Source organism: Neophocaena asiaeorientalis, unplaced genomic scaffold (assembly GCF_003031525.2).
Source record: "Neophocaena asiaeorientalis asiaeorientalis breed wild unplaced genomic scaffold, Neophocaena_asiaeorientalis_V1.1 scaffold204, whole genome shotgun sequence".
Classification (NCBI taxonomy): Eukaryota; Metazoa; Chordata; class Mammalia; order Artiodactyla; family Phocoenidae; genus Neophocaena; species Neophocaena asiaeorientalis.
Window position 1 is genome coordinate 6,379,094 of NW_020173922.1, and position 25,776 is coordinate 6,404,869.

General features: G+C 53.8%; 1 protein-coding gene across 3 annotated transcripts; it reads right to left on the minus strand.

Annotated features, from left to right (window-relative positions):
- Positions 1 to 1,873: 1,873 nt before the first annotated feature.
- On the minus strand, positions 1,874 to 25,776 carry ARAP3 (ArfGAP with RhoGAP domain, ankyrin repeat and PH domain 3). Of its 3 annotated transcripts, none has more exons than XM_024752298.1 (33): positions 25,680 to 25,776; positions 23,493 to 24,036; positions 23,320 to 23,381; positions 23,103 to 23,214; positions 19,140 to 19,340; positions 18,925 to 18,994; positions 18,533 to 18,653; positions 18,259 to 18,443; positions 18,072 to 18,178; positions 17,640 to 17,839; positions 17,456 to 17,541; positions 17,123 to 17,305; positions 16,902 to 17,037; positions 16,167 to 16,283; positions 15,569 to 15,716; positions 15,359 to 15,461; positions 13,307 to 13,526; positions 12,552 to 12,615; positions 12,142 to 12,305; positions 9,559 to 9,771; positions 9,183 to 9,288; positions 7,948 to 8,095; positions 7,560 to 7,628; positions 6,802 to 6,876; positions 6,589 to 6,703; positions 4,840 to 4,968; positions 4,627 to 4,760; positions 4,307 to 4,389; positions 4,175 to 4,210; positions 3,976 to 4,039; positions 3,738 to 3,875; positions 3,497 to 3,535; positions 1,874 to 2,917 (listed from the first exon to the last, which is right to left on the minus strand). In XM_024752298.1, the coding sequence occupies exons 2-33, from the start codon at positions 24,017 to 24,019 to the stop codon at positions 2,432 to 2,434; spliced, it is 4,641 nt and encodes a 1,546-aa protein (XP_024608066.1). In that variant the 5' UTR covers positions 24,020 to 24,036; positions 25,680 to 25,776; the 3' UTR covers positions 1,874 to 2,431. The 3 variants fall into 3 exon arrangements, with proteins under 3 accessions (XP_024608066.1, XP_024608068.1, XP_024608067.1); XM_024752300.1 differs by having other exon boundaries at positions 23,493 to 24,004; positions 25,680 to 25,757; XM_024752299.1 differs by lacking the exon at positions 3,497 to 3,535.

A 25,776-nucleotide genomic window follows, 5' to 3' on the forward strand; every position in this document is an offset into this window, starting at 1 on the left:
AAGCCCCGCCCAGGATCTGGCCCAGCTCCGCCCTCGCCCCGCCCACGGCTGATCAGTCTCTTCGCTGGGCCGCGAAGCGCCAAGAGCGGCAGGAACTAAACCTCTGTTACTGCTGAGAATACCCCGGAAAGGGTCCGTGCCGCCCTGTGGACGCCGCGTCCGCTGGGCGGTAGGGGGAACCCCAGGTTTCTGTGTCAAGACGCCTCGGTTCTATTTCTGGTGGAGAGCTATTGACTTAGCTCGTAATTATTTCTAATCATTCATTTACATATGCAGACCTCCAATCCCGACGCGACGGGTGAAGGATGGTGAGGAACTCAATCTGTAACCAGGGAAACTGAATCACTGGATGCCTGAGCGCAGGCAGATGCGTGTGATGAGAGAAACAGGGCTGATCCCAGACCTTTTCCTAATTCCCACTGAACTGGAAAAGCCTGCGTGAGTGAGGGTGAGAAAGACGCCTGGAGCCAGGAAGGAACCAGTACCAGAGGAAAAGACAGGGCCAATGGAGTGGGCGTGAGCTGGGAGATGAGAGCTGGGAGATGAGAGTGGGGACTTGCCCCTATCGGCTTTAGGGCCTGCCCTTAAGGTTCTACACCCCAGGACATACCCCCTATCCCCGCCCTGGCACTGCTTTCTGAGGATCTGCACACACACTTTCCTCATCCTCCTCACCTATCCATGGCTCACACCTCCTCACTACACCCCCGACTTGGAAAAGGCAGATATCTGTGGCCCAAACTCCAGATTCACATTTCCAACAGCTCACCTGACACCACCACTTCATCTAAATAGGTACCTCAAACTTTCAAACGGCTCCTTCTACCTGATCCTTCCCCAGTCACCTCCCCCAGGTAACATACTAAATGGAACCATTCTCCAGCCAGTTAGGAGAGTCAGAAAGCCAGAGTCTATGTACCCTTCCTCCTACCCCCACCTTCCATCCATCAGCAAGGCCTATAGGTTCTATCTCCCATTGATCAACTTCCCTCAATTTCTAGAACCACCAACCTGGTCCAAGTCCCCATTATCAGTCTCCTGGTCTGATATCTGGCCTCCTTGCTTCCAGTCTTCCCCCTACAACCCATTGTTCAGAAAACAGCCAGAGTGATCGATCTTTTTGTTCAAAGGAAGCAAAATCTCATCCCTCTCTTCCCTAAGACTCCTCAATTGCTTCAGAATAAAATCATGACCCACAAGGCTGATCATCACTGGGTCCCTGCCAGTCTTTCCCCCTTCAGCCCATACTCTTGTCCAGCTCCCCACTCACGGTGCTCCAGCCACTCCAGCCTCCTTGCTCTTCCCCCAACATGCCAACTCCCTTCCCATTGCAGAGCCTTCATGCCTACTGCCTTCCCTTTCCTTCTGGAGTGCTCCTCCTCCCAGCACTCCACATGCCTGGCTTCTTACCTTTACCCTCCACCCAGCCCAAATGTCACCTCCACAAGCACATCACTTTGGTTTAGTTTCTTCACAGCCCTGACTTTGTTTGTGTGTGCATATTCTGTTCCCCTTAAAGCAAGGACCCCCATCTCTTTTGTTCACACTATATCCTCAATAGCTGGCACCAATTAGGTGTTCAATATATATCTGTTGGGGCCTCCCTGGTGGCGCAGTGGTTGAGCGTCCACCTGCCGATGCAGGGGACACGGGTTCGTGCCCCGGTCCAGGAGGATCCCACATGCCGCAGAGCTGCTGGGCCCATGAGCCATGGCTGCTGAGCCTGCGCGTCCGGAACCTGTGCTCTGCAACAGGAGAGGCCACAACAGTGAGAGGCCCGTGTACCACATAAAAAAAAATTATATATATATACATATATATATATATATATATATCTGTTGAATAATTGAATGAATGAAGTAAAAAATGGCAGTCTTTTTGTTCCAAGGTTTATTAACAGTGACGCATCCTTTCTGGCTCCTCTTTGCCCCAGTTCCCAGCCCTAATCAACCTCCCCACTCTGGGGCTTCACTGTAGTCTCTGAATGTTGAAGGTGGGGTAGGATAAACTTGGAGATCATTCAAATCTGTGCCTTCCAAATCTTTTTTTTGTTAATGCATAAAACCATTCTTTTCAAACCCAAGATCTCTCATAGAACCCCTACATATCAAATACATAGAGCGGAAGTTGCCCTTCTCGAGGGAAACTATGCGGGGCTTACAGCTCTGAGAAACAGTTTGAGATTCACCATTCTCCTTATTTCAGTTACTTCATGGTACAGGTAAGTCAGCAGAGGCCCAGAGAGGCACCACGACCTGTCTTTCTCTGAGCAGGACGCAGCCTCGGGAGCTCTCGGCCCCGTTCTCCTTCCACAGCACCATACTGGCTTCTAGAGTCTTATCAACCAGGGCAAAGGATGCTCCCAGCAGGGTCTGCCATGGGGAGAGCTTGGGCCTTTGGTTACCTACCCCTCAGACTGCTGGTGCCAGGGTCATGTGAGGGGCTGGCTGGGGGATGGACTGGAAGTGCAGGGAGCTTGGGTGGGGAAGCCAGGTGTCTGTGTCGGAAGGCCATTGGGGCTCGGGGGCTGGGGGCTGGAGGGCTGAGAGGGGCTGCCCAGGCCTTCGGTGGCCTCTCCCTTCCTCAGGATGAGGCTGCTGAGCTCCTGGAGCAGCTGCTCCTCCAGGGACCCATGTGACTGGGGGCTGCTCTTTGAAGGGGGCCCCGGAGGGGGCTCAGGTGGTCTCTCCTCCCAGCCCAGGGGGCCTGCTTTGGGCAGAGGAGACTGATCAAAGGACCGCTGGCTGGCCAGTGGGGTCTCTGGCTTGGCTGTCCGCTCCGGTGTGATGGAGAAGGAGGTGGAGGTGTCTTCGGTCAGCTCGGGGAAGGCCCCCACTTCCTCATATACCGGCTCCTCGTACACAGGCTCCTCCAGTTCCTCTTGCTCCTCCACAGACCCCTGGGATGACTTCATCGGCTGGATGGGAATGGGGGTAACCAGAGGCAGGCACAGAGTTAGAGTTACCAGATTATTAATCGCTAACATTTATTGAGCTCTTCCTCTTTACCAGATGCTGCAAAATACTTTGCATGTATGATGTCAAAAACAACCCTGTATGATGGTTACGCTGCAGGTGAGTGAGCTGAGGTACAGAGGGGTTAAGTAAGTTGCCCAAGATCACACAGTTAAGTAAAAGGTGGTGCTGGGGCTTGAACCCAGGTCTGTCTGACTCCAAAATGCATTCACGTAACCACTTCCCTTCTATTTCTCAGATCCTGTGACCACTTCCCCCTTTCCTCACCGCATCCTACCATCCCTTGTTTTCCTCATTCCTTTTGGTCCCAATACTCTCTCTCTCTGTCTCTCTCTCTCTCTTTCTCCCTCTCTCTCTCTCTCTCTCTCACACACACACACACACACACACACACACACACACACACACTCAATGATGTCTGCATCAGGACAAATACAGAGAGCACACCGGCTCAGGCAGCACAGAGGAATACAGGGACACAGGGTTGACAGGCACACAGCTGGAGCAGGCACAGTACTCACAAAGAACATGGACAGGGTCCTCCGGTTGTGAAGTCGCCGCTGGGCACAGGTGGGGTGGGGAGGCAGGGAGGGAGAGACACAGAGACACAGTGAGGCCTGGCAACAGGAGGCAGGTGTAGAGATTGGGGCATAGAGAAGGCAGAGGGGGCACCAGGCTGGCAGGCACGCCACTCCTTTCTGCAGTGTGGCAAGGGCGTGAGCAGGGACCCGGAGGGGTTGGGGCAGGCTAGGGGGACCTCACCAGGGTCTGATTGGCAGAGAGGAGGGTGGCCCCACTGTCATCCCCACGGATGGGCAGCAAAGGCATGGTGCCAAACTTCTGACGGGCGAGGTCAGAGGAGGAACGGCGTCGTAAGACCACTGGCTGCTGGTCATCATGCTGGAGAGAGGGTGAGGGGATGGCACTGGTGGGCATGGGAGGTGCTGAGGATTAGTGCTGAGTCCACAGACCTACCCCTCAGCTCTCTCTTTCCCCTCACCTGGGCTTTGAGGATGCTGGTGGCCCAGTCCCACATCTCATCCTCGTCTGTGCAGGACAGGTAGCTGGGGGTGATCAGAGGGGAATCAGCAGGAGGGGAAGGGGTCACAGCTAGAGGGATGGAAGATAGAAAAAGCGAGAAGGTAGAGGACAGGGAGCCTGACTGGGCCACAGAAGAAGCCAGGCTGGGAGGTACTCACAGGTGCATCTTCTCCAGGATCAACGTGAAGCCCCACCTGAGAGGCAAAGGAGAACAGTGATGGGTGATCGGAAAGGCCAGCAGGGGGGCAGCAGGAAGGCTCTAGAAGTGTGGACTGGGGAAAAAAACTCACGGGGTGGGAGGCTTGAACTTCTTGCGGATTCCCAGGTAGACCTTGGCACCTTCCAAAGGCCACTCCCGTTCTGGTTTAGAGCTCTGACAACGCGAAGGCAGTCAGTGAGGTTGAGAGGTGAGAGAGAAGAATCGTGGTTAAGGAGGTCAAGAAGTCATGGAAGCACTGGGGTTGTGTGAGGTCAAAGGGTCACAGAAGTCAAAGGGCCAGGGAAGCAATGAGACTGATGAGAACATGGGCTGTGGAGTGACAGGGTCAGTGCCATCAGGGATCCTCCCACACGGCCACCCAGCATCCCTCCCTGCTCGCCTAGGGCCCACCTTCTTCTCCTTGAGCAGCAGCAGACAGCGGCCACGCAGCAGAAAGAATCTCTCCTGGAAACGGTTTCCCAGCAGGCGGGGCGGTTCTTCCCGACACCGCAACAGGCCCACCCGTGGGCTCTCACGGCGGATACCTGGGCACAGATGGGCAGGGCTAGGTGGAGGGTCCCTGAAAGAGGCCTGGGAGGTGCTGGGCTGAAGCAGGAGGCTCACCTGTGAAGAGGCAGCCGGCATGGGCCAGGGAGACTTTTCTCAAGAGCAGGGAGGCTGAGCAGGGCTCTGGGAGCTGGCACCATTGTAGGGCCTGCTCTAGGACCCTTTCCTTGGGGTGCAGTGGCCGCTCTAAGGGGCAAGATGAGGGTGGGTATCAACCAGATATCGATCCACTGCCTGGAGCGCCCCCCTCCTTGCCCACCAGTCACTCATTCATTCATTCGTCCATTCCACCATCCAGCCACAGACATTATTTAGCACTGACTGTGCCAGGTGCTGGGCTGCCCTGGGGATACAGTGGGAAGCATGAAACACACGGCCTGCCTTCACAAAGCCCACAGCCTTTGTGAAGGCGAGGGAGCAGAGAAGAACAGATAAGTAAATGAGGTAACTAAAGACAAACCATTATTCTGAAAGAAGCAATAAGAAGCTGAGAGACAGTAACAGGGCAGCTACTGAGATAGGGTGACCAGGCAAAGCCTTTCAGAGGAGGCATTTGAAGATGAGACTCAGAGGACCTAAGGATTGGGAAGAACAAGCCACGCTGAGATCGGGGGAAGAAGACTTCAGGTGTGACAAAATGCAACACCAAAGGGCCTGAGTTAGAAAGATGTGCTTGAGGAACTAAACAGTCAGTGTGGCTCAATCAAAGAGAATACGTTATGTGAGACGAGGTCTGAGAAATAAGCGAGGGCCAGACATTCAGGGTCTTGTGGGCTATAATAAGGGGTTTGAATTTTATTTTAAGTTCAATGGGAAGCCATTGGAAGGGTTTAACCAAGCGAATAGCATGATGATTTATGCTTGAAATGCTCATTGACTGCTGCGTGGAAAACGGATTGTTGCGGGGCGAGAAGGGAACATTGGCCAGCTATGCCCTTTCCCGGGCTGTACATTTTAGTGGTTAATGCTGGGAAGCAGAAAGATCATGGTGATTTCAACTAGGTTGGTGGTAACGATGGAGACGGAGAGGTGATAGATCCGAAATGACTCAAGAGGACTAGTTGCCCATTGTGTATGAAGATGAAGGAAAGGAAGGAGTCCCAGAAGACTCCCAAGTGTCTGTCCTTGATAACTGGGTGAATGCTGGCGCACTGACCAAGTTAGGGAAACTAGGAAATGGCTTGGGCATTTTGTTAGGGGAGGGGACTGGGAACTGAGTTTGGTCTTGGACTTTTTTTTCGTTTTTCATTTTTTTTTTTTTTTGGCTGTGCCGCGCGGCTTGTGGGATCTCAGTTCCCCAACCAGGGATCGAACCCGCAGCCCCTCCAGTGGAGGTATGGAGTCTTAACCACTGGACTGCCAGGGAAGTCCTGGTCTTCGACGTTTTAAATGTGAGATGCTATAAGATGTACAAGTGGATGTGTCAAGTAGCCAGCTGGATATGTGAGTCCGGAGCTCAGAGGAGAGGTCTGGGTCACACATAAACGTTTGGGGGCCGGCTTATTAATGGCATTTAGAGCCATGGGAATGGATGAGCTCATCCAAGGAAAAAATGTAGACAGAGAAAGGAAGAGGGTTGAGGACTGAGCCCTGGGTCCCTCCAGCATTTGGAGTCTGGGCTAAGGAGAAAGAGAAGCCTCCTTTGAGGTGGAAGGGAAACCTAGGTTCTGTGGGGTCCACGAAAGCCAAGAGAGCAGAGAGTCCTGAGAAAGAGCGAGTGGACAACTGCATATCTGGTAACACATAAGTCTTGGTGACTTTCACCCCGCACCACATGTGCACGCGCACATGCACGGTCATACTCACCAAGCTCCCCACGCTCTCGAATCTCAAACGTCACCCACAAGTCCATCCCGGCTGCCGTCCCCCGGATCTCCAGTACCTGGTTAGTCAGCTCCTCGGCAGTCAGTGTCGGGGACACCTGGGGTCAGGGCAAGAGCAGAGGACCCGTGCCGGTCAGGCCATTGCCCCTGCCCCCCACCATCCTCTCATCTCCCCTCCTGTCCCCTCAGGACTGACCTTCAGGGTGACACAGTTGTCTGGGAGCTGCTGCTCTATAAAAACCTCCATGATGAGGTCTCCAGCCTGGGACAGCTGAGGGGAGGGGTAAAGAAATCAGGAGGACCCAGACGGTGCAAAGAATCAAGGTCAGAGGACTCCTCAGGTTGCCTCATGAGTACTTCCCCGCCCCACAGAAGCCTCCTCCCAACCCTCACTCCAAACATCGCTCAGGTCCTTCAAAGAGAAAAAACTCCAGGCATGGCGGAACTGTGTACAGAGCTTCCCAAGGCAGTAAAGTTGTGCTTGAGAAGACAGGTTTGGAGTCAGACTGTCTGGGTTCCAACTCTGCCACTTGCTACAGTACAACCTTGAGTAAGTGACCCTCCAAACCTCAGTTTCCTTGAAAAAATGGGACTACCTACCTCCTGGAGTTGGGTGATGCTAAAGTGAGAGTACAGGTGCTTGGAATATAATTAGTCCTCAGCTGTTTGCTACTGTATTTGTTATTCTTCTCACCTATTTGTCTAACTTAGCTAACCCTTCCTTGGATCTCTTACACATGAAACTGAAGTGCTCCTGCCACCCTTTTGTAAAGAATCCTCATGGTGGAATAAATGGAGCAAATCCTAAACCAAACCCCCTCCCCAAAGCACTCCTCTCCTTGGGTTTCCTGTGTCCCAAAGAACTGAGGGCCAGTGTCCAGAAGCAGAAGGTCACCTTCCTGTCCTGATGTCCCCTCCTGGCCCACTCGGGAGTCTAGGGTTAGGACAAGTTACCTGCACATCCTTCCAAGTGGTGATAAGACTGACCTCCAAGTCAATCTGAGCTACCTGGTCAGGGTCGATCTGTGGAAGAGCCAAAAGGGTGAAGGTGTGTGTGTGTGTGTGTGTGTGTGTGCAGGGGGCGGGCTGCCGGGAAAGGAGGGAAGCAGGGAGAGATGTGCAAGACCGCAGCACCTGTAGGAGAGGGTTAGAGGCCAGAAGAGCTAAGAACCAGTGGGGCAAGCATGTTAGGAGCATAGTTGCAGGAGATTGGGGCCCAGGGCTCTGGGAGGTGGTCCCTGATGCGGAAGGCCTTCAGAGGGCTAGGCTGGGCCTTTGTTAGGGTGAGCAGGATCTAGAGTCCAGGAAGAGGGACTGTAGGTCAGGGGTTGGGAAAGCTTACATCAAACACAGAGATGTAGCCGTCAATGAGTTCCTGCAGCACCCGCACCTCATGCTCCCCCCGCCCGTCCGTCTGGAACACGCTGGGTGCAAATAGCAGGGCCAGGTTCCGCGTGCACATCTGGTTTAGAGCCGCACACTTTTGCACCCTGCAGAGCGGTGTGAGGGTCATGAGGAATGCAGTGAGCTTCCGCTCACTCGTTCATCGACCCCTCCCTTCATTCAGCAAAAGGTTATTGAGTCTCTACTGTATGCCAGGCCCTGAGCTAAGCGCTTGAGATACGGCAGTGAGTTAGACAAAACCCTGGCTCTAAGAGCTCCCAGTCTACGGGAGAGACAGACTTATAAATAGGGGTCAGCAAACTTTTTATGTAAGGGGACAGAGAGTAACTATTTTAGGCTTTCAGGCTATACAGTCTGCTGTGTAGGGTGAAAGGAACCATTGAAAATATATAAATGAATGGGCATGACTTTATATTTTATGTACAAAACTTTACTTACAAAAGCAAGTAATGGGCTGGATATGGCCCATAGGCCATAGTTGTCCAGTCCCTGTGATATAGTGTAATCAGTACAACAGAGCTGAGGCTCACCCTGGAATCATTTAAAATTCTGTCTCCCCAACAGACTGGTAAAGGTAGGTGTGCATCTTATTCTTCTTTGTGTCTTCAACATCTAATCTTTGCCTGGCATAGAATAATAAATAAAACAAAATAATACTGATTGCTCACCATTTCTGAACGCTTACTACATACATGCCAGGTGCTGTAGTAAGAAGCTTACAAGGATCATCTCATTTAAATCTCGTATAACCCATGAGGTGGATACTATTCCTTATACCATCTTCCTGTTACAAATGAGGAAACCGAGGCTCAGAGACAGCAAATAACTTCTCTAAAGCCACACGCTAGGGAATTTCCTGGCGGTCCGGTGGTTAGGACTCTGAGCTTTCACCGCCAAGGGCCCGGGTTCAGTCCCTGGTTGGGGAACTAAAATCCTGCAGGCCGCGCAGCGTGGCCAAAATAAATAAAAAATTAAAGTCATGCGCTAGAATAGTGGAGCTGGATTAAGGCCTAGGTCTGTCTGACTCCAAAGTCCATGCTGTGAGCCTTTGTGTTGTGATACCTTCACTTAACAATTATCTGTGGGATGAATATGTGAATGTAAGCCAGGGGGTTGGACAGAGGTGATGAAGGGTCACGGAGGAAGCCTGCAAGGGGGTCTGGCTGTACTGACCGATAGAGATGCCCAATGAGGGTGGCCAGCGTGCGGCGGTTGACCCGTGGCAGGCAGCCAATCACTTCTTTGTATTTCTCCAGGCGCTGGTTCTTCTGGGGTAGCTCTGGGGATGGGATGGGGAAGGGTTGGAGAGGGTCAGGGAAGGAAGAGTAGAGGGATTTTTAGAGAAACAAACCCAGGATGGATGTGTTTCTGCCCCCTTCCCACCTTGCCTTGAGCCGAGTCCCTGGGTGATCTTCCAGTGGGGGAGTATTGGGGAGGGCGGCCGCCCAATCCCACAGGGGAGGCTCAGGGATTCTGGTGGGGTGGGTGGAATTCCTGGTTGGGTCTTGGTTGTCGGTGAGGAGTTCTTAGGGATCTTGGGAGCACCTACCGGCAGCCTCCCTCCAGCGAGGCAGCAACCGAGCAGAGGTCACAGGGTCATCAAGCTCTCGAAAGAAGCGCTTGAGCGTGTCAGTGACATCCTCCACAAAGTGCTCCCCTGGTCGGAGCTTCACTGACCGGGCATCCCGCCGAAACTCAGCCAGGAGCCGCAGGCTGCGGGCGCGGGCGCCCCCTTTCCGGTATACGCCCTCCAGCCGGAGCCCTGAGAACGGCCATCATCTCAGCTCACCGCTGCCCAAAGACCTGCCGCCACCCACCCACCATCCTGTCTGTCACCCCTCATGGTATGTGGCTATTGGAGGTAGGAGGGTCAGAGAGGAAGAAATCGGCCTCTGTGGTCTTGCTTCTCAGGTCCCTGCTCCAGCCCTCATCATCAGAAGGTCCTTGCCTAATCACACAGCAGCACCCTTCACTCTCTCTCTTTCTCCCCTCCCCCACTTCGATCTTTAAATAGCACTCTGAAATCACATTACACTCAGGCCTCCTTATTCACAGGTTCTATACTTATGAATTCATCTACTTGCTAAAGTTTATTTGGAGCTCCCGAATCAATACTTGTGGCATTTTGCAGTCACTTGTGAACATGCCCAAGTGGAGAAAATTTTGAGTTGCCTGATGGACATGTTTCTAGCTAAGGCCTCATATGGTAAACAAGTATCATTTCGTGGTATAGTTAAAGTCACATTTTTTGCATCTTGTGCTTCTTTTTTGGGGGGGATTTCACTGTTTAAACTAGCCCCCAAGTGTAGTGCTGAAGTGCTGTCTAGTGTTCCTAAGCACAAGAAGGCCGTGATGTGCCTTGTTGAGAAAATACATGTGTCAGATAAACTTTGTTCAGGCATGAGTTGCTGAGTATTGCTGGCTGTGAGGTCAAAATGAACGAATCAACAATTAATATTAAATAAGGTATCTTTAAAGCAGACTCACAGATACAGAGAACAAACTAGTGGTTACCAGTGATGAGAAGGAATGGGGGAGGGGCAGTATAGGGGTAGGGGAGTAAGAGGTACAAACTATTTGGTATAAAATGAGCTATAAGAATATATTGTACAACACAGGGAAGACAGCAAATATTTTAGAATAACTATAAACGGACTATAAACTTCAAAAATTGTGAATCACTATATTGTACCCTTGTACTTTATCTAATATTATACTTCAATAAAAAAATTTTTTTTAAAGATGAAAGCTTGGAACTATACTCAATATCTTATAATAACAATAATGGAAAAGAAAAAATATATATATATATATAAAACTGAATCACTTTGCCATATATTTGAAACTAACACATTCAACATTATGAATTAACTATACTTCACTTAAAAAAAAAGAGGAAAAAGAAAGATGGAAGCTTAAAAATAAAGTGTCTTTAAACAGAAACACACATAAAACAAAGTTACATATTGATCAATTAATGAAACTATGACCAGAGTTTCCCAGGAACCTAACCCTGTATTTCCACTGGGGCAACGGTTCAGCATTCATTGATCCAGTCCTTTCAGTGACTTTATAGACTATAAGTACTGTGAATCACGAGAACTGACTGTGTTTGTTTTCTTAATTATTACCCATCTCTCCCACCAGTCTCTGAGCTTCATATAACCTTCCTCGTTCACTGCCATATCCCCCGTGTCTGGCACAGGGGAGCAGCTCAATAAACATTTGTTGAACGAAGAGTGGCAGTGCGGGAACTGTGGAGGAGCAGGGAAGAACACCCACACTTTCCCCAGGGCTTTTTCACTGGGCCTCCTACTTCAATCCTCTTATGAACACGAGGGAGGCTGGGAAGGGGATAGGGGTCTAGTGAGTGGGGGAAGTCAGTGCACGAGGCTACTGCCAAGGCGTGGAGAATGTCTTTAGCCACCGACTATCCCTTGTCCGTGTAGTAAGCACAACTACTTGTCGGTGCATGGATGTGCCTTTTTCCCCTTGACTGTCCTCCTTAGTTTTCTGTGAATTTTCCTTCTCAAGAGCCCAGCCTTCTAAAGAGGGTTTGCGGGGAAAAAAGATTCAACTTAGTCCTTACTTGGGAAAGAAAATAAAACGGAGGCCAAAAACTCACAGAGAATTCTGGGAACCCCTTGCATAGCTGATCCTTTATGGCTGGAAAACCTCCCACACAGAATAATTCTGCTCAGAGCCCCAAGGATTTTGCTGCACAGCGTGGCTCTTGCCTTGTAGCTGCCCCCTCTTTGTTCTCCATGGCTCTGCATCTCCAGTCGCAACTCAGTGCCACCCTCATTCCATGCCCACGCCCCAGTAACAGCTGCCTTGGAACACTTCACTACCTGCCAGGTCCTGCGCTCAATGCTTTACATGTGTTATCTCACTACTATCACAACTATCTTGGAAGATGACACTGTTAGTAGCCCCATTTTAAAGATGAGGGAACTGAGGCTCACAAAAGCAAAGCAGCTTGCCAAGGGTCATACAGTCGTTGCTGTCAGGCTGCAGTCTCTGGAGGCAAAGCTTTTGAAGGCAAATCACACACACACAGGGCAAATACCTGCCTCCCCCGCTGCGCCCATGTTACCCATCCCCCACTCGGTGTCAGCCAGTACCCACTCACCATGCTGAGTGACAAAACTGATGCAGGCATCCACAATGATGGGGATGTCACCCCGGCTCATCTGCTGCTCCTGCAGCCCTGTGCCTCCCCCGCCGGCTGCCCCGGCAATGGCCGCGTTCCATGCTGAGAAGTCTAGCCGGCCCTCTGCCTGCAGATACAGTGTCCTGAGACCCAAGAGACCTGAGTCAGAGCCAGCTCCAGAGGAGTCCTCCGACTAGGAGGCCCAGGAGCACAAGGACCAGACTTCCCAGAGACACCAGCAGGGGGCAACAACACCCAACCCAGACAGGGCCCCTGAACTAGGGAAGTGACTTTGAGGAAGTGGGCAGTGGTCCAGCAGGCCAGGGTGGAGGGTGTGAGCTGTGCTCTAGAAAGGGGGGCCCAGAGTCAAGGGTAGTGGCAAGACTTACCTTCCTGTCTCCACCAGAACCAAATGCTCTTTCTTGTCTGGGGTGTCAGTGGCTGAGACCACACCTGGGAGGAGAATCATTGGACATTATCATCATTGTCGTCTTCATCATAGTGACTAATATTTATTAAGTATTTAAGGTATGTAGGTTCCATGCTAGGAACCTTACATACAATACTGCAATAAATCCTGTGAGTTACATATTGTTATCCCCATTTTACACATAAGCTCAGAGAGGTTAAGTAACTTGCCTCAGATTACCTGCTATAAAATAGAACTCAAGTTTGTCTCCGAAACCTCAAAACACTATCCTACACTGTTCCTCTTTTAAGAGGAAATGAGAATTCCCAGTCCCTTCTCCCAGTTCCCAACAAGCAAGCAACTCCAAATAATGATAATAACAATAACATTTATAACAAATAACATTTATTGAATACCTACAAGGTGCCTCCTGACAGGCTCTGTGATAAGTGTTTTACATGCATTGCCTTATTTGAAACTCATTACAACCCTAATATTGTGCCTGTTGTGAAGATGAGGCAACTAAAGCACAGAGAGGTTAAGTAACTTGTCCAAGGTCACACAGCCAGGAAGTGATGGAGGTGGGGGTCTAAATCTGGGCACTTTGACTCCAGAACTTGTGCCTGAATCCACTATTCCTGCTGTCTCCCATAGGGACCCCCAAATAGATGAAGGTCCACTACCCACCCTAACTCCCCATAGCCACCCTTCATCCCTGCCCCCAGCCCTGCTCACTGATCTCCTGTAGCCGGCGCAGATGAACCATGTCCTCGGGGGCTGGGGGGCCCGGGCCCGATGCTGGGCACAGGAAGAGGTGATCTCCACGAAGAAGTCCAAACCCAGACAGCCAGAGGCCAGGGGCCAGGGCAGTATGGGAGGGGGACCGCAGCCACAGGCGGCCCAGCCGCAGCAGCCCAGGGCCCAGCAGCTGGTGACAGCTCAGTGGGGAGAACCACTGTGAGGCAGGAGGACAAGGGGAGAGAGGAAAATAGGGAAAGAGACAAGGAGTGGGGGAGAGAAGTAAGAGTGAGAGGGATAGGGAAAGGCAGAGAAAAACATGGAGAGAAAGCCAAGGAAACAGAGGAATGAAAGGGATGGGGAGAGAATGAAGGAAAGACCGGTGAAGGAGACAGGAGATGGATGGAGAAAAACAAGAAAGAAATGCAATTCAATTTGATTTGCTCCAGCCAACCCAGAGAAGATCCCTGTGTGGCAGGCAGCCTTATGCCCTTAATTGGGATGTAGGGGAAGACAGAATGGGTAGCTACATGCTGTAACCGAAGAGTCACGAGGCCCCGGGAAGTCCCACCCTCTTGGGGCCGGGCAGAGGCTTCATGGAGAAAGGACTATTCGAGGTGAACCTCAAAGCAGTGCTTCTCAAGCTACTTGTGGTGAAGGAACAGGGAGTTTTAAAAAAATTTTCCAATCTGTCACTAACCAACACTTTCATTAAAAAGCAACAAAATGAATTACTAGAAAAATGAAATGAGAAGAATTACAAAATAAGCCCCCAATTTTAAAAATTAGATTGCACACATAAAATCTCTCTGTCAAATTGCTATGAAAGACTCTAAATGCGGACTCAAGCCCTGTACTTAAGCTGTCATGGGCCATAACAGAGTCCCTGGGCCAGGATGGGTTAACAGACCACACTTGGGGTAGCACTGCCTTAAAGGATGGGCTAGATTTTTGGAGAGTAGATAATACGAAGAGACTTGGACCTGGCTGGGAGGGCCATGACAGAGCCCTTAGAGGATACGGAGATAACTTCTTGGTGAGGAGTTACAGGCAAACCAGGAGAGTGGGGTCAGAAGCCAAAGCAGGGGAGTATTTCCCACAGAGGAGTGTGAGATGCAGAGACTACCTGGTGAGGCCAGAAGGAGGCCCTTGGACTTTACCAAGGGCAGGTCACCAGCCACCTGCAGGGTAGCAGCTCAGAAGAGTATGGCAGAGGGGGGCAGCCACAAGGGGTTAAGGAGGAACTGCAGGCTGCCAGAGCACACAACTTTCTAAGGAGTTGTCAGGAGGGCGCCAGGATGGTGAGTTGAAGGTGGAGCAGGGCTGGGGGAAAAGCTGTTTAAGGATGGGAGCGATTGTCATCATCGCCATTACTACTTCAACACCCACAGGCGGAGGGCTTGCTGCAGTGTAGGCCTCGTGTGTCACTTAATCCTCAACACTAGGGGGTGGGGTCTTTTATACCACTCTACTCACATGGAAGAGCTCACATGTGAGAGTTGGAGGACTCAAGTCCCAGGATATCTGACTCTCGCGCCTGAACTTTTAATGCCACAGAGGGGATGCAGGGTGGAGAGACAGTGGCTTGCCTGGGAATGGAGAAGGTGGAACAGATGAAGGCAGCTTTGCCTGTGGACTTGGAGATCTGAGGGTTGGGGGAAGGGAGTGGGAGTCAGAGGCAGCCTCTCTGTGGGAAGAGGCCCAGCACAGTGAGGTTTGGCCCATGAGCTTTGGAGACAGAGGCCTGATTTTCGTCCTGTGCTCTGCTGTCTCCTAGCTCTGTGACCTTGACCACGTGACTTCATAACCTCTGAGTTCTTTAGGTGTGAAGTATTAATAATCCTTACCTCTGAGGGTTGTTGTGAAATTTAACTGAGACATTGAGTGGGCAGCGTTTAACACAGGGCCTGGTACAGAATAAGCGCTCAGTCAACCTTAGCTGTTAGTGGAAGGGGTAGGAGTGGCTGTAGGAATAAGAGAGGACGGGATGGGGGCAGGTGGGGACAGGGAAACCATGAGCTGTCAGGGAGGGGGTCTCGGCTATCTCACCTTGCCCACGGCGCTGGTCCAGGCCTCCAGACTGTCAGCTCCATCTGTGCCAAAATGCTGGATCCTCCCCCCAGTGAGGACGAGCTCAAAGGAAAAGGGGAACCTGGAGAGAAGATGAGGTCCGGGCGGAGAATGGGGGTGAGTGAGGGGGTTGGCAGGCTCAGGCTCAGGAAGGGAAAAGGGGAGTTCAGGGAACATGGCGGGTGTTACCTGTCGAGGTCACCTGGGTCAGTGGGTGGGGGGTTCACACCCAGACATACGACATCCTGGGGCTGGATGAGGTTGAGGGGTTCAGGGCTGCTTTCTGACACAAACATTTCCAGAGCCGCACCCAGCACGCACCACAGTCGGGGGGGAGCTAAGAAGGAAACCAACGGTCAGCAGGTGGCTGACGTCTGTCCCCACTGTCAGAATTCCCATTTACCAGATATTTATCCTATGCCAAGCCCTCTGCCTGTGTATGATCTCATGTAATCTTCGCGGCTCTAAGAGGTGGGTTTTACATTCACTCCTGTTTTGCAGAGGAGAAACTGAGGCTCAGAATTTGAGCAGCTTGCCCAAGTCACATGGGTAGAAAGTAGCAGAGTTGGGATTTGACCTCCACAGTCTGACTTCAAAGCACAGCCTCTCAACCATCACCCAATGCTGCCACCTGCCATGGTCCCTCTCTGACTCCCGGCACCCAGCCCACTCCAAGGCATGTCCTATCCCTGTCCTCTCTTCCCTGTCCCTCTATGGAACACCCGTGCCCATCCTGGTTTCTGCCCACCTCCTCGCATCCCAGAGGGTTTCTGCCCTCCCTTCTCACCATCTCGGCCCCTGCGAGGGGGTGGCGGTCCAGCTTTGTTGCTAATGGGACCACAGTACAGGAAGCTGCTGTAAGTGGCAGGCACCACCACCTCATTGTACACGCCAGGGGAGGGGTCTGCAAGGGGAAGGAGAAGTGGTCAGGTCAAGCCAGTGTAATGGGACGGCCTGACCTCTTTGGGAAGGGATTGAATCAAGCAAGACAGTGGGACCCAACTCCACTGGCAGCATGGCCAAGTAGAGCCCAGTGGGGACGTTTCGCCACCTAGATTAGAAAAGAGTGTGGCAGGAAGTGACGAGGCTTCTAAGCCAGGTCTTGCCCACTGTCTGTCCCCACCACAAGTCAGCTCTGGGTGGAGGCCTCAGAGCATGGGCCATCCTATAAGTGTCTTGACCCGTTTGGCACGACTACTTGAGACCAGCCTCTATAACATGACCATTTCTATGATCAGACTACCCCTGGGGAGGTGGGACCCGGCCTACTGGTTTATCCCATCAGGGGTCGGCCAGCAGTAACACCTCAAACCTCCAGATCCATTCCAGACAGTGGTCATTTCATAACATCAAGAAATAGGACCTGGAGGACCTGGAGGGTTGGGAAACTGCCCAGGCTGGACCATTGTGATGGGCTGGGTGAGAGGTATTTGCCCCTCCCCCCTCCCCCCGGAAGAACCAAGGCTCAGATCGGGGCTGGGAGTTCTTGCAGGGAGAGAGAGGAGGCATTTGTGGGGATTACCTGAGGGCAGGAGACCAGGGAAGCTGCCATCGAGGGCTGGAGGGGACCAGGGCTCCTCTCCCTCAAAAGCCTCGACGCAGAGGAGCTGGGTCATGTTCTTTAGCAGGTTGGGTCCCGCCACAGCTGTACACAGTGCCTACAGGAAGAACACTGCACGTTTAGGCATTTCAACTCAGAGACTGCTTTCCCCCCTCCCCATCAGCCCCGGCCCTCCCTCCTACCTGGAGAAGCTGGCTATGATCTGGATACTGAGGGTGGGGTTTCCGGAAGAGACCTAGCCGGTACTTCCGGGAGATGAACTCTCCCCGAGGGCCAGGGGTGGTATCTGGATGCAGCCCTTCACCTGGGGGTAGCGCTCCTGCCCAGAAGCGGTTGGCACGATCATTTCCCAGGACAATGAACAACTGTAGGATGACAAGGGGCAGAGGCAACTCAAGAGTCCCCAGACATTCCAATCCTGCCCCAAGCAGGACCCAAGGCCTCTTCTGCAGGCTCTCCTTCCATCTGCAACCCTGGCCCCCCACACAAACTTTCCTCCTCTTCAGACTCCTCACCTGCACTATCTCATTACTCCAGACACTTGTGTCCAGCTTCAGGCTCTGCACCTTGGAGATCCCAGAACCCAGGGCCCGGTGCTGACCTGTTAGGGTGTGAAGGGCATGTGGCAGGGGCACCCTGAGCCCTCCTGCCCCCAACTCCCTCCTTCGCCCCATTTCAGCTACAGGCTCCAGCCCTCACCTGCGCACTGCTTGCAGATGACCACCCCCAGGTTGACAGCGGCCCAGTCCGGGCGGGAGGCCTCACAGTCCGCACAGTACCGGTTTGCCCGATTGGACCAGATCTTCTCAGCCACCTCGTAGTCAGACAGGGTCTCGGTTACTGCTTCCTGCAGAGCGGCCGCCCAGCTCTGCCGAGCCCCCCCAGACTCGGCTGTGAAGCTGAGGGGTGGACAGCCAGTCCGTGGGCATGGACACACCCCCCCGACCTGTTCCATCCCCCTGGCCACATGTGGGCCAGCCCAGACCTTCCTGACATCCTTGACCCTGTTCACTGGCCTCCTGTCAGTGCACGCCCACTGAATCCTACTGAGGAGGTCCCGGGTCCTCTGCACCCCTGTGCCTCCACCAACGTCTCTCCCCGAGCCTTGCCTCCTGCCAGTCTGGGCCCCACCTGAAGCAGCGATGCGGTGTGAGCAGGTCGAAGCTGCGACTCTTGGTCTCCCGGACACTGCAGCCTTGCAGTTCAATGAAGCAGATCCCGATGCCCAGAGAGAAGGCCTGGCAGGGTCGGGGCAGGCACAATGAGGCCAGAATGGGCTATAGGTCAGGCCCCTCGGCCCCAGCCCAGCCCTCCTCACCTGCTCACTCTTGTACAGGGCCAGCTCTCCGGGGCTCAACGCAGCAAACACCTTGGCCTTGTGCCCACGCAGCTCCAGCATGCCCGTGCGAAGGGGTCGGGGTGGCTGCGGGGGCCGGGGGTGGCCCAGGAGGCGCTGCTCCTTCAAGCAGGATTGCACCGTGGAGCACCACGTATCCCGCTGAGCTGGCGGGGGACAGGGAAGAGGGTCAGCCGGCTGTGTGCTCACCTGGCCTCCCCAGCCCTGCCCTGGCCCGGGAGGCCCTGGCCCTCACCCTCGCTCTCTGTGCGGAACACGAACACCCTCTGGCCGGTGACGACCTGGAACTTGTTGTCCTTGCTGCTGCGGGTCATCTCTATGGCTGTCAGAGGGATCACACCCTTGGGGAAGGGGTCCTGGAGGGACAGACCATGGGCCCATGGGGACAGGAACTCAGCCACGTGCGCTGACCCCGGGGGGGCCAGTGCCAACTTTTAATGAGATCAGCACTCAATCCGCAAGCAGTGGGGTACAGCTGCTAACCTAGCTCCTTTAGATGCTGACACCAGTCATGCGGTACCTGTCTCCCCCACCAGGGGGGGACTGGCCTTCCAATCCTGAGCCTCCCTTAGTCCTCCCTCTCCCGCTCCCTTTCCCCAGGCCCCATGTAGCATCTCCCGGACCCACCTTATCGCTGCCAAAGTACATCAGACTCCTCCCATTGAACTGCACAAAGCGCCTCTGGAAGACGTAGTTTCTGGGGAAGGCAGGGGCCGAGATCAGTAAGTGGTGGAAGCTGCATCCCGGGGCGTCCTAGGAGCTGGGAGCACTTGGGGCCTGACCTCCACCACCACCACGCGGCCTCCCACGCCCCCCTCCCCTGCCATTCCCAGCAGCCCCACCCCTGAGGGGAGAGCTTGTCTAGCCAGCCACTGAGCAGGGGCGTGGGGCGGTCTGCTGTGGAGGAGAAGCTGGCATAGGGTGAAATGAGGTCATCGTTGGTCTCCGCGTCCAGGGCAGGCAGTGAGAGGGTGGAATCCCCCGGCAGCTCAAGGCTGGCATAGCCAGCGTCCTCTCGTGCCTCCAGATCCTGCCTGCTGAGCCTGTGGGAGCCAAGACAGAGAGGGACACACATTAGACCCAGTTCCCTGGACAGCCCCACCCTCAGCGCCTAGTGGAATGCCTGGCAGGTACTGGATCTGCTTTTCAAACAGGGGAACAGGGAGGTTGAGAACCCAAAACACTAGCATGGAGCTTCTTCCCCGAGCACACTTGGACTTTGCATTTGAAATCTTTCAGTCTGGGCTTCCTTGGTGGCGCAGCGGTTGAGAGTCCGCCTGCCGATGCTAGGGGACACGGGTTCGTGCCCCAGTCTGGGAAAATCTCACATGCCGCGGAGCGGCTGGGCCCATGGGCCATGGCCGCTGAGCCTGCGCATCGGGAGAGGCCACAGCAGTGAGAGGCCCACGTACCGCAAAAAAAAAAAAAAAAAAAACAACCAAAACAAAAAAACAAAAAATTTCAGTCCTTCGCCTCTGCCATTAGGATTACTTGGCAGAAAATTTGGGGAAGGGCTGAGTAGATGGCTTTCTGCCACAGTTGCCCATATCTCATCAATAAGCCTGACTGGTTCTTGCTCCAGAAAGTTCTTGCCTTTCTCTCTGGGGACCACGCTTCCATCAGTTCTCACCGAGGTGAAGGGAATCGCCTAACTGGTCACCTGCTTCCACTCGCACCCTCCCACCAAACATCCGTTCTCCCACTGACACCAGAGTGCTCTTTTAACAATGCAAATGCGAGCATTTCACTCACCAGCATGAACCTCTATAATGACTTCCCACTCGCACTCAGGATAAATTGAAATTCCTTACCAGGGCCTGCAAGACTCTGTACAGTGAGACCCGTGGCAACTCCCCTGACCTCACCCTGTATCGCCCTCACCTTGGCTTACTGCAGTCCAGCCACATTCTCTTCCCCAGTTCGGAGCCTTTGCACATGGTGTTCCCCCTGCCTAGAGCATGCTTCCCTGGACTGCTTCTTCTCATCCTTCAAGTGCTCCTTCTCAGAAAGTCCTCTATTATTCTCTATCACTTTCCAGTGGTTCCTTACCTCAGCTGCACAGAATCACCCAGGAAAATTAAAAATACCTGTATATGAGCCCCACACCAGACACTTAAATTTGAGTCTGTGGGAATGAGGCCCAGGCATCTGTTGTTTTAAAAGTTCCCCAGGGGGCTTCCCTGGTGGCGCAGTGGTTGAGAGTCCGCCTGCTGATGCAGGGGACACGGGTTCACGCCCCGGTCTGGGAAGGTCCCACATGCCGCAGAGCGGCTGGGCCCGTGAGCCATGGCCGCTGAACCTGCACGTCCGGAGCCTGTGCTCCGCAATGGGAGAGGCCACAACAGTGAGAGGCCCGTATACCGGGAAAAAAAAAAAAAAAAAAAAAAGAAAAAGTTCCCCAGGATGTAGTGCAGCTGAGGTTGAGAACCTCTACCTCATTTGTTTCCTACTTCACTGAGAAACTGAAGCCATCAGACGAGAATCCCCGCAGACTCCCAGCGCCTCATCTGCCCCATTTCACACACACACTGCCTTCCTCCTGGTACTGGAATAAATAGCCCTGTCTAAAGCCGGTCCGTCCTCTGAGCACTTGATCCTAGTCCCCTCACCTACACAACGACATCGCTCCAGACTTTCTCTCTTTTCTCTCCCCTACATCAGCTAGTTCTCCCTCTCTACCAGGTCATCCCTATTCACCTATGAACATACGTAGCATTCTATGCTATAAAAACCCCCTTCTTGACTCCACTTCTACTCTCAGTAACCACTCCAACTCTCTGCTCTCCTTTGCAGAAAAACGCCTCAAAAAATGTTGTCTTCACATTTGCAACTCCTCTCCTTCCGTTCTCTCTTGAGCCCACTCTGATCCAGCTTTCATCCTCAGCACTTGTCAAGGTCCCGAGCGACCTCCATGTTACCAGTTCCAGAGGTCAATTCTCAGCCCTCAACTTACCCAACCTCTCAGCAGCATCTGACATAGCTGACCTCTCCCTCCTCCCTGTACATTTTCTTCACTTAGCTCCTGCGGCATCAACTTCTCCTGCTTTTCCCTCTGCTTCACTAACCACTTCTTTTCAGCCTGTTCTGCTGGTCGTTCTTCTTCTCCCAAACCTCTTGATACTGGAGTGTGCTTGGTTCTCTGCTCTCTCAACACTCAGTCACAGCTACATATACCCATCCAAATGCTGACAACTCACAAATCTGGATCTGCAGCTCGGACCTTGTCCCCAAACTCCAGACTTGTATATCCAGTGGCCTATTTGCCACCTCTTCTTGGGTGTATAGTACACACCTCAAATTCAACACATCTAAAACTGAACGCCTAATCTGCCCCCCACCTACCTCTGCTTTATGCCCAGTCTTCCTCATCTCCGACCGTGGCAACTCGAGGGACTTCCAGTTGCTCAGAACAGTGCTGTGGAACTAAATCTTTGAAATGTGGTTGTTTCATAGTTACAGCACAGCTCACACCAGACTAGCCCCGTTTCATGCGTTCAGCAACCACGCTTGTTTACTGGCCACCACAACGGACAGTACAGGCTCAGACCAGAACCCCTGAACTCATTCTTGACTGCTCTTTTCTCTCACACCTCAATTTACCAGGACGGTTCGCCTTCAAAATACAACCCAAACCAACCACTTCTCACCATCTCCACTCCCATCACGCTAGCCTGAGATGTCTCACCTAGATCACTGCAAGAACCTCCTAACTAGTCTCTCTGCTTCTGCTTTTGCCCCCTACAGACCATGCCCAACACAGCAACCAGAGGGATTCTTAAAATGTAAGTCAAAACCCTTCCGGGGCTTCGCTGGTGGCGCAGTGGTTGAGAGTCCACCTGCCGATGCAGGGGACACGGGTTCATGCCAAGGTCCGGGAAGATCCCACATGCCGCGGAGCAGCTGGGCCCGTGAGCCATGGCCGCTGAGCCTGCGCGTCCGGAGCCTGTGCTCCACAACAGGAGAGGCCACAACAGTGAGAGGCCCGCGTACCGTAGAAAAAAAAAAAAAAACCTTCCGGTGGCTGCCTTCCCATTTCACTTAGAGTAAAAGCAAGTCCCTACAAGGTCGTACCCATCTGGCTCCTTTTACAGCTCTGATGGCAGCGTCTCCCCCAACTCTTCCCACCCTGCCCCACTCTGCCCCAGCCCGGCCGACCCTGTCATCACTCCTGGATCCCTGTGGGCAACTGGCCTCTTTAAAGCCTCTATTCTGGCCACTCTTCCCGCCTGCAACACTCTTCTCCTAGAAGAGGGCTAACTCCGTCCCCTCCTTCAAGTTTTGGCTTGAATGTCATCCTCTTAATAATGGCAACTCTTACTGAAAAACTGCAGTCCACTCCCCCCTCACTCCATCCCAGCCCTCTTACCCGGTTCGATTTTTTCCATGGCACTTATCACCTTTTAACGTATGGTGTAGCTCATTTATTATATCTGTTGTTAATTAACTATCTCCCCACAAGGGCAGGGATTTCTGATCTATCCCAAGTATCTACAACGATATCCGGCATTCAGTAGGTGCTCAATAAAGATAGTTAAATGAAGGAATGAAAGGCACTTCTCCCTATTTTAAATCATACATCCATTTCTTTGTCTACCTGTTTTATTTCCTGTCTGTCCCCACTGAGTCACAAGCTCCCTAATGGGGGACTGGGTCTGTCATATTCATCCCGTACCTCAAGAACCCGGCTGGCACACAGTGGAAACTCAATGCACATTTGACAAATAACGGGAAACACGGCCACCACCAGCTCAGCCGCTCCTCAAGCTGCCCCTCTTCCTGCCATCATCATGCTATAGACCACTCACCTGTGTTCAGCCCTTTCCTGACAGATAACTCTGCCTTCTCTTCTGTCGGGGACCCCTGGGACCCCCACAGGCTGGACACCATAGTACAGGCAACCAGGGTCCATGATGTGCACTGGCAGGAGCAAAAAAAGGGGAGACAGGGAAGAGGTCAGGTGAGAGTGTCTGACGTCCTGAAGGGCACTGCCCCTCTTCCCCCAACCCATGATAACCCACCTACCTGTGCCCGTTGTGGGCCTGAGGGCAGGAGTGGGGGCAGTTGTCTGGGAGCTGTCTGGGGCCCTTAGGGAAAAGGTCTAGTGTCATTAAAGGAAAGAGAAGGAAGGACAAGTCCTCATGCCCTGTTCCTCCCTGCCCCCAGCATGGGATCCCCAGGGAGCCAACTCCACTCACATGTCCTGAGCTGTCTGTGCCCCGCCTCTTAAGTCCAAGCCGAAGTAGATGGCATTGGGCATCATCTCCACAGTATTCAAGGCTGAAGGCTGCTCAGAGGAGGACCTCTGAGGAACAGGAGGGGACCTCGGGCTGGGCTCTGGGCTCTTGGATGCTTCTGGTCTCCAGAGAGCTGGACTCAATCCAGGCCTCTGGGTGGTGGTGGAGCCACTGAGCCCACCAAATACCGTTCTGGGCTTAGGCACAGGCTTGGGGGGCTGCGCTTGGGGGGCTGGGCTGGGCGATGGCTCCATGGCACTTTCCAGTTGGGGATCCGGGGAGCCCTCTGCCGTGCCCGCCTGCAGCAGGCGCAGAATGCGTTTCCGATGCCCTGTGGCGTTGATGCCCAATTGCCTCAGCTCCTCGTGGCCCAGGCCCCGGGCTGCACCCGCTGTAGCCAGGCCATGCCGCCGGAACACGTCTGCATACTGCTCCAGATGCACCGTGGCCAGCCACACAGTGATGTCCAGGTCCTGAGGGGCAGCCATGGGGGCTCAGGCCATTGCTGGGGGGAGGGGCAGGGTGAAGGGAGGGCTCAGGCTGAGATTCCCCCTCCCTGTGCCAAAGTCTGAGGCCTGGACAGGGGTACCAGACTCCAGTCTTCCTCCAAAGAAGAATGACCAGAGGCCTGTAATCCGGGGTCAGAGCCATCCCAGAACATGCTTTCTCACTGCAGGTGAACCCCTTCATTTGCAGATGAGGAAACTGAGGCCCAGGGAGGGGAAGAGGCTTTCCCAGGGCTCACAGCAAGTTGGCTTATCGATGGCAGTGTTGGTCCCTTAGCTCCTGCCCACCCTGTGTCCGGGTCAAAGCTCTGCCTCTGCATTACTGCACGTTCAACTAAGTAAGTCTGGGACAAGAGGCCGGAACCCTGCCCCTGCAGGGTGAAGGGGGGATGGTGGGGAGGAAGGGCCCACGATGCGCCCTAATCCTGCTGTGGCACAGCGTGGGGATAGGGCAGCTGTGGCACAAGAGGAGAGGGGAGATGCAGATCCCACTCCCGCTGGTTTCCAGAGTTGAGGTACAGGCTCAGGCCATCCTAATCCTGGACGTTCCCAGTTCCCCCTCCCCTTCCACCTATTGTCTCTGCTCAGACTTCCTTCCTTTCCCTCCAGCTCTGGCTGCCCCCACATCCTGCCTCCCTTGGTCAGGCTGCCCAGAGAGCTCTAAGCAGTACCGACATCTGAGCAGAGGCCACTTGGGGAGTGAGGATGGGGCAGAGAACTGAGTCAGAGAGATGAGGGACCAGGGCTACACCAGGGTCTTCACTCTGCAGCATCTTCTCACATACGTGTGTGCAAACAGGAGCACCCACCCTGCAGGAACTCACAGTGTGAAATGACATCCCCCTACCTCTGCTTTCTCCAAGTCCTCCTTCGCCCTGCTCATGCCTTTGGACTCAGGTCTCTGAGGCTCTGTCCCATTCCACCAGCCTGACCCTGACCCTGCTCTACTGCCTAGACCTACCTTGGATTCTGTCTCCCTGAGTTTTATCTCTACTCTGTCCCTGTCCCTACCCCACTCCATCTCCATCTCCATCTCTACCTCTACCTCTAAATCCATCTTGGTCCCTCAGAGTGTTTTGCTCTCTGTCATTAAGCCTCTCCCTGCCTCCGTCTCCAATTTTAACTAGATCTTCGGTTTCATCTGTGTCTCTGGCCACATGAAACTGGCTCTAGGTTTCTGTCTCTGCCTCTGCCCTGACGGCTCTCTCCCAGTTTCTCTCCTGTGGGGTCCCGGTCAGGACTCCCTCTCGCCCCAGCATCAGCTCTGGCCTCTCTGCCTCTCTGTGGCCGAGCCCCTCCCCAAGCTAGGGCCGGGGTGCTGCGCCTCCCGCCCTGACTCAGAGTCCGGTTTCCCGGTGACTCAGGCCCGACTCGAGGGCATGGGACTGGGAACTAGGAGGTGCGCGGGGCAGGAGTGCGGGGGGGCGGGCCAGGCCGCGCGGAGCAGCTCCAGCTACGACGAGGGAGGGGGCAAGGAGGGAGGGGGCAGAGACCGGCAACCCGAGGGAGGGGCGGTCGCGGCGGGGAGGGGGAGAGGGGAGGGCCCCCGGCGCGGAGCGGGCCGGGGATCCCACGAACGCTCTCGAGGAGGTGATGGGGAGGAGTCTGGGAGGCAGGGGCCCGGGGGTGCGGGGGTCCTCACCTCACTAAGCGGCTGCAGTCGGCTCCCAGGTGCCCGACGAGCTGCCGTAGGCTCCGGGTCCTGCCGCGCCGGCCCCGCCTCCCCTCAGCCCTCCCCC

Bases quoted from the DNA above. Each gene is read 5' to 3' on its own strand.
- ARAP3 (XM_024752298.1), bottom strand. From the start codon at position 24,019: ATGGCTGCCCCTCAGGACCTGGACATCACTGTGTGGCTGGCCACGGTG. The intron at 15,462-15,568 runs GTAACACCCGCC...TCTTCTCTCCAG, and splicing joins GACCCAGGTGACCTCGACAG to GTTCCCCTTTTCCTTTGAGC. The intron at 4,761-4,839 runs GTGAGCCTCCTG...ATCTGTGCCCAG, and splicing joins TGCCGGCTGCCTCTTCACAG to GTATCCGCCGTGAGAGCCCA.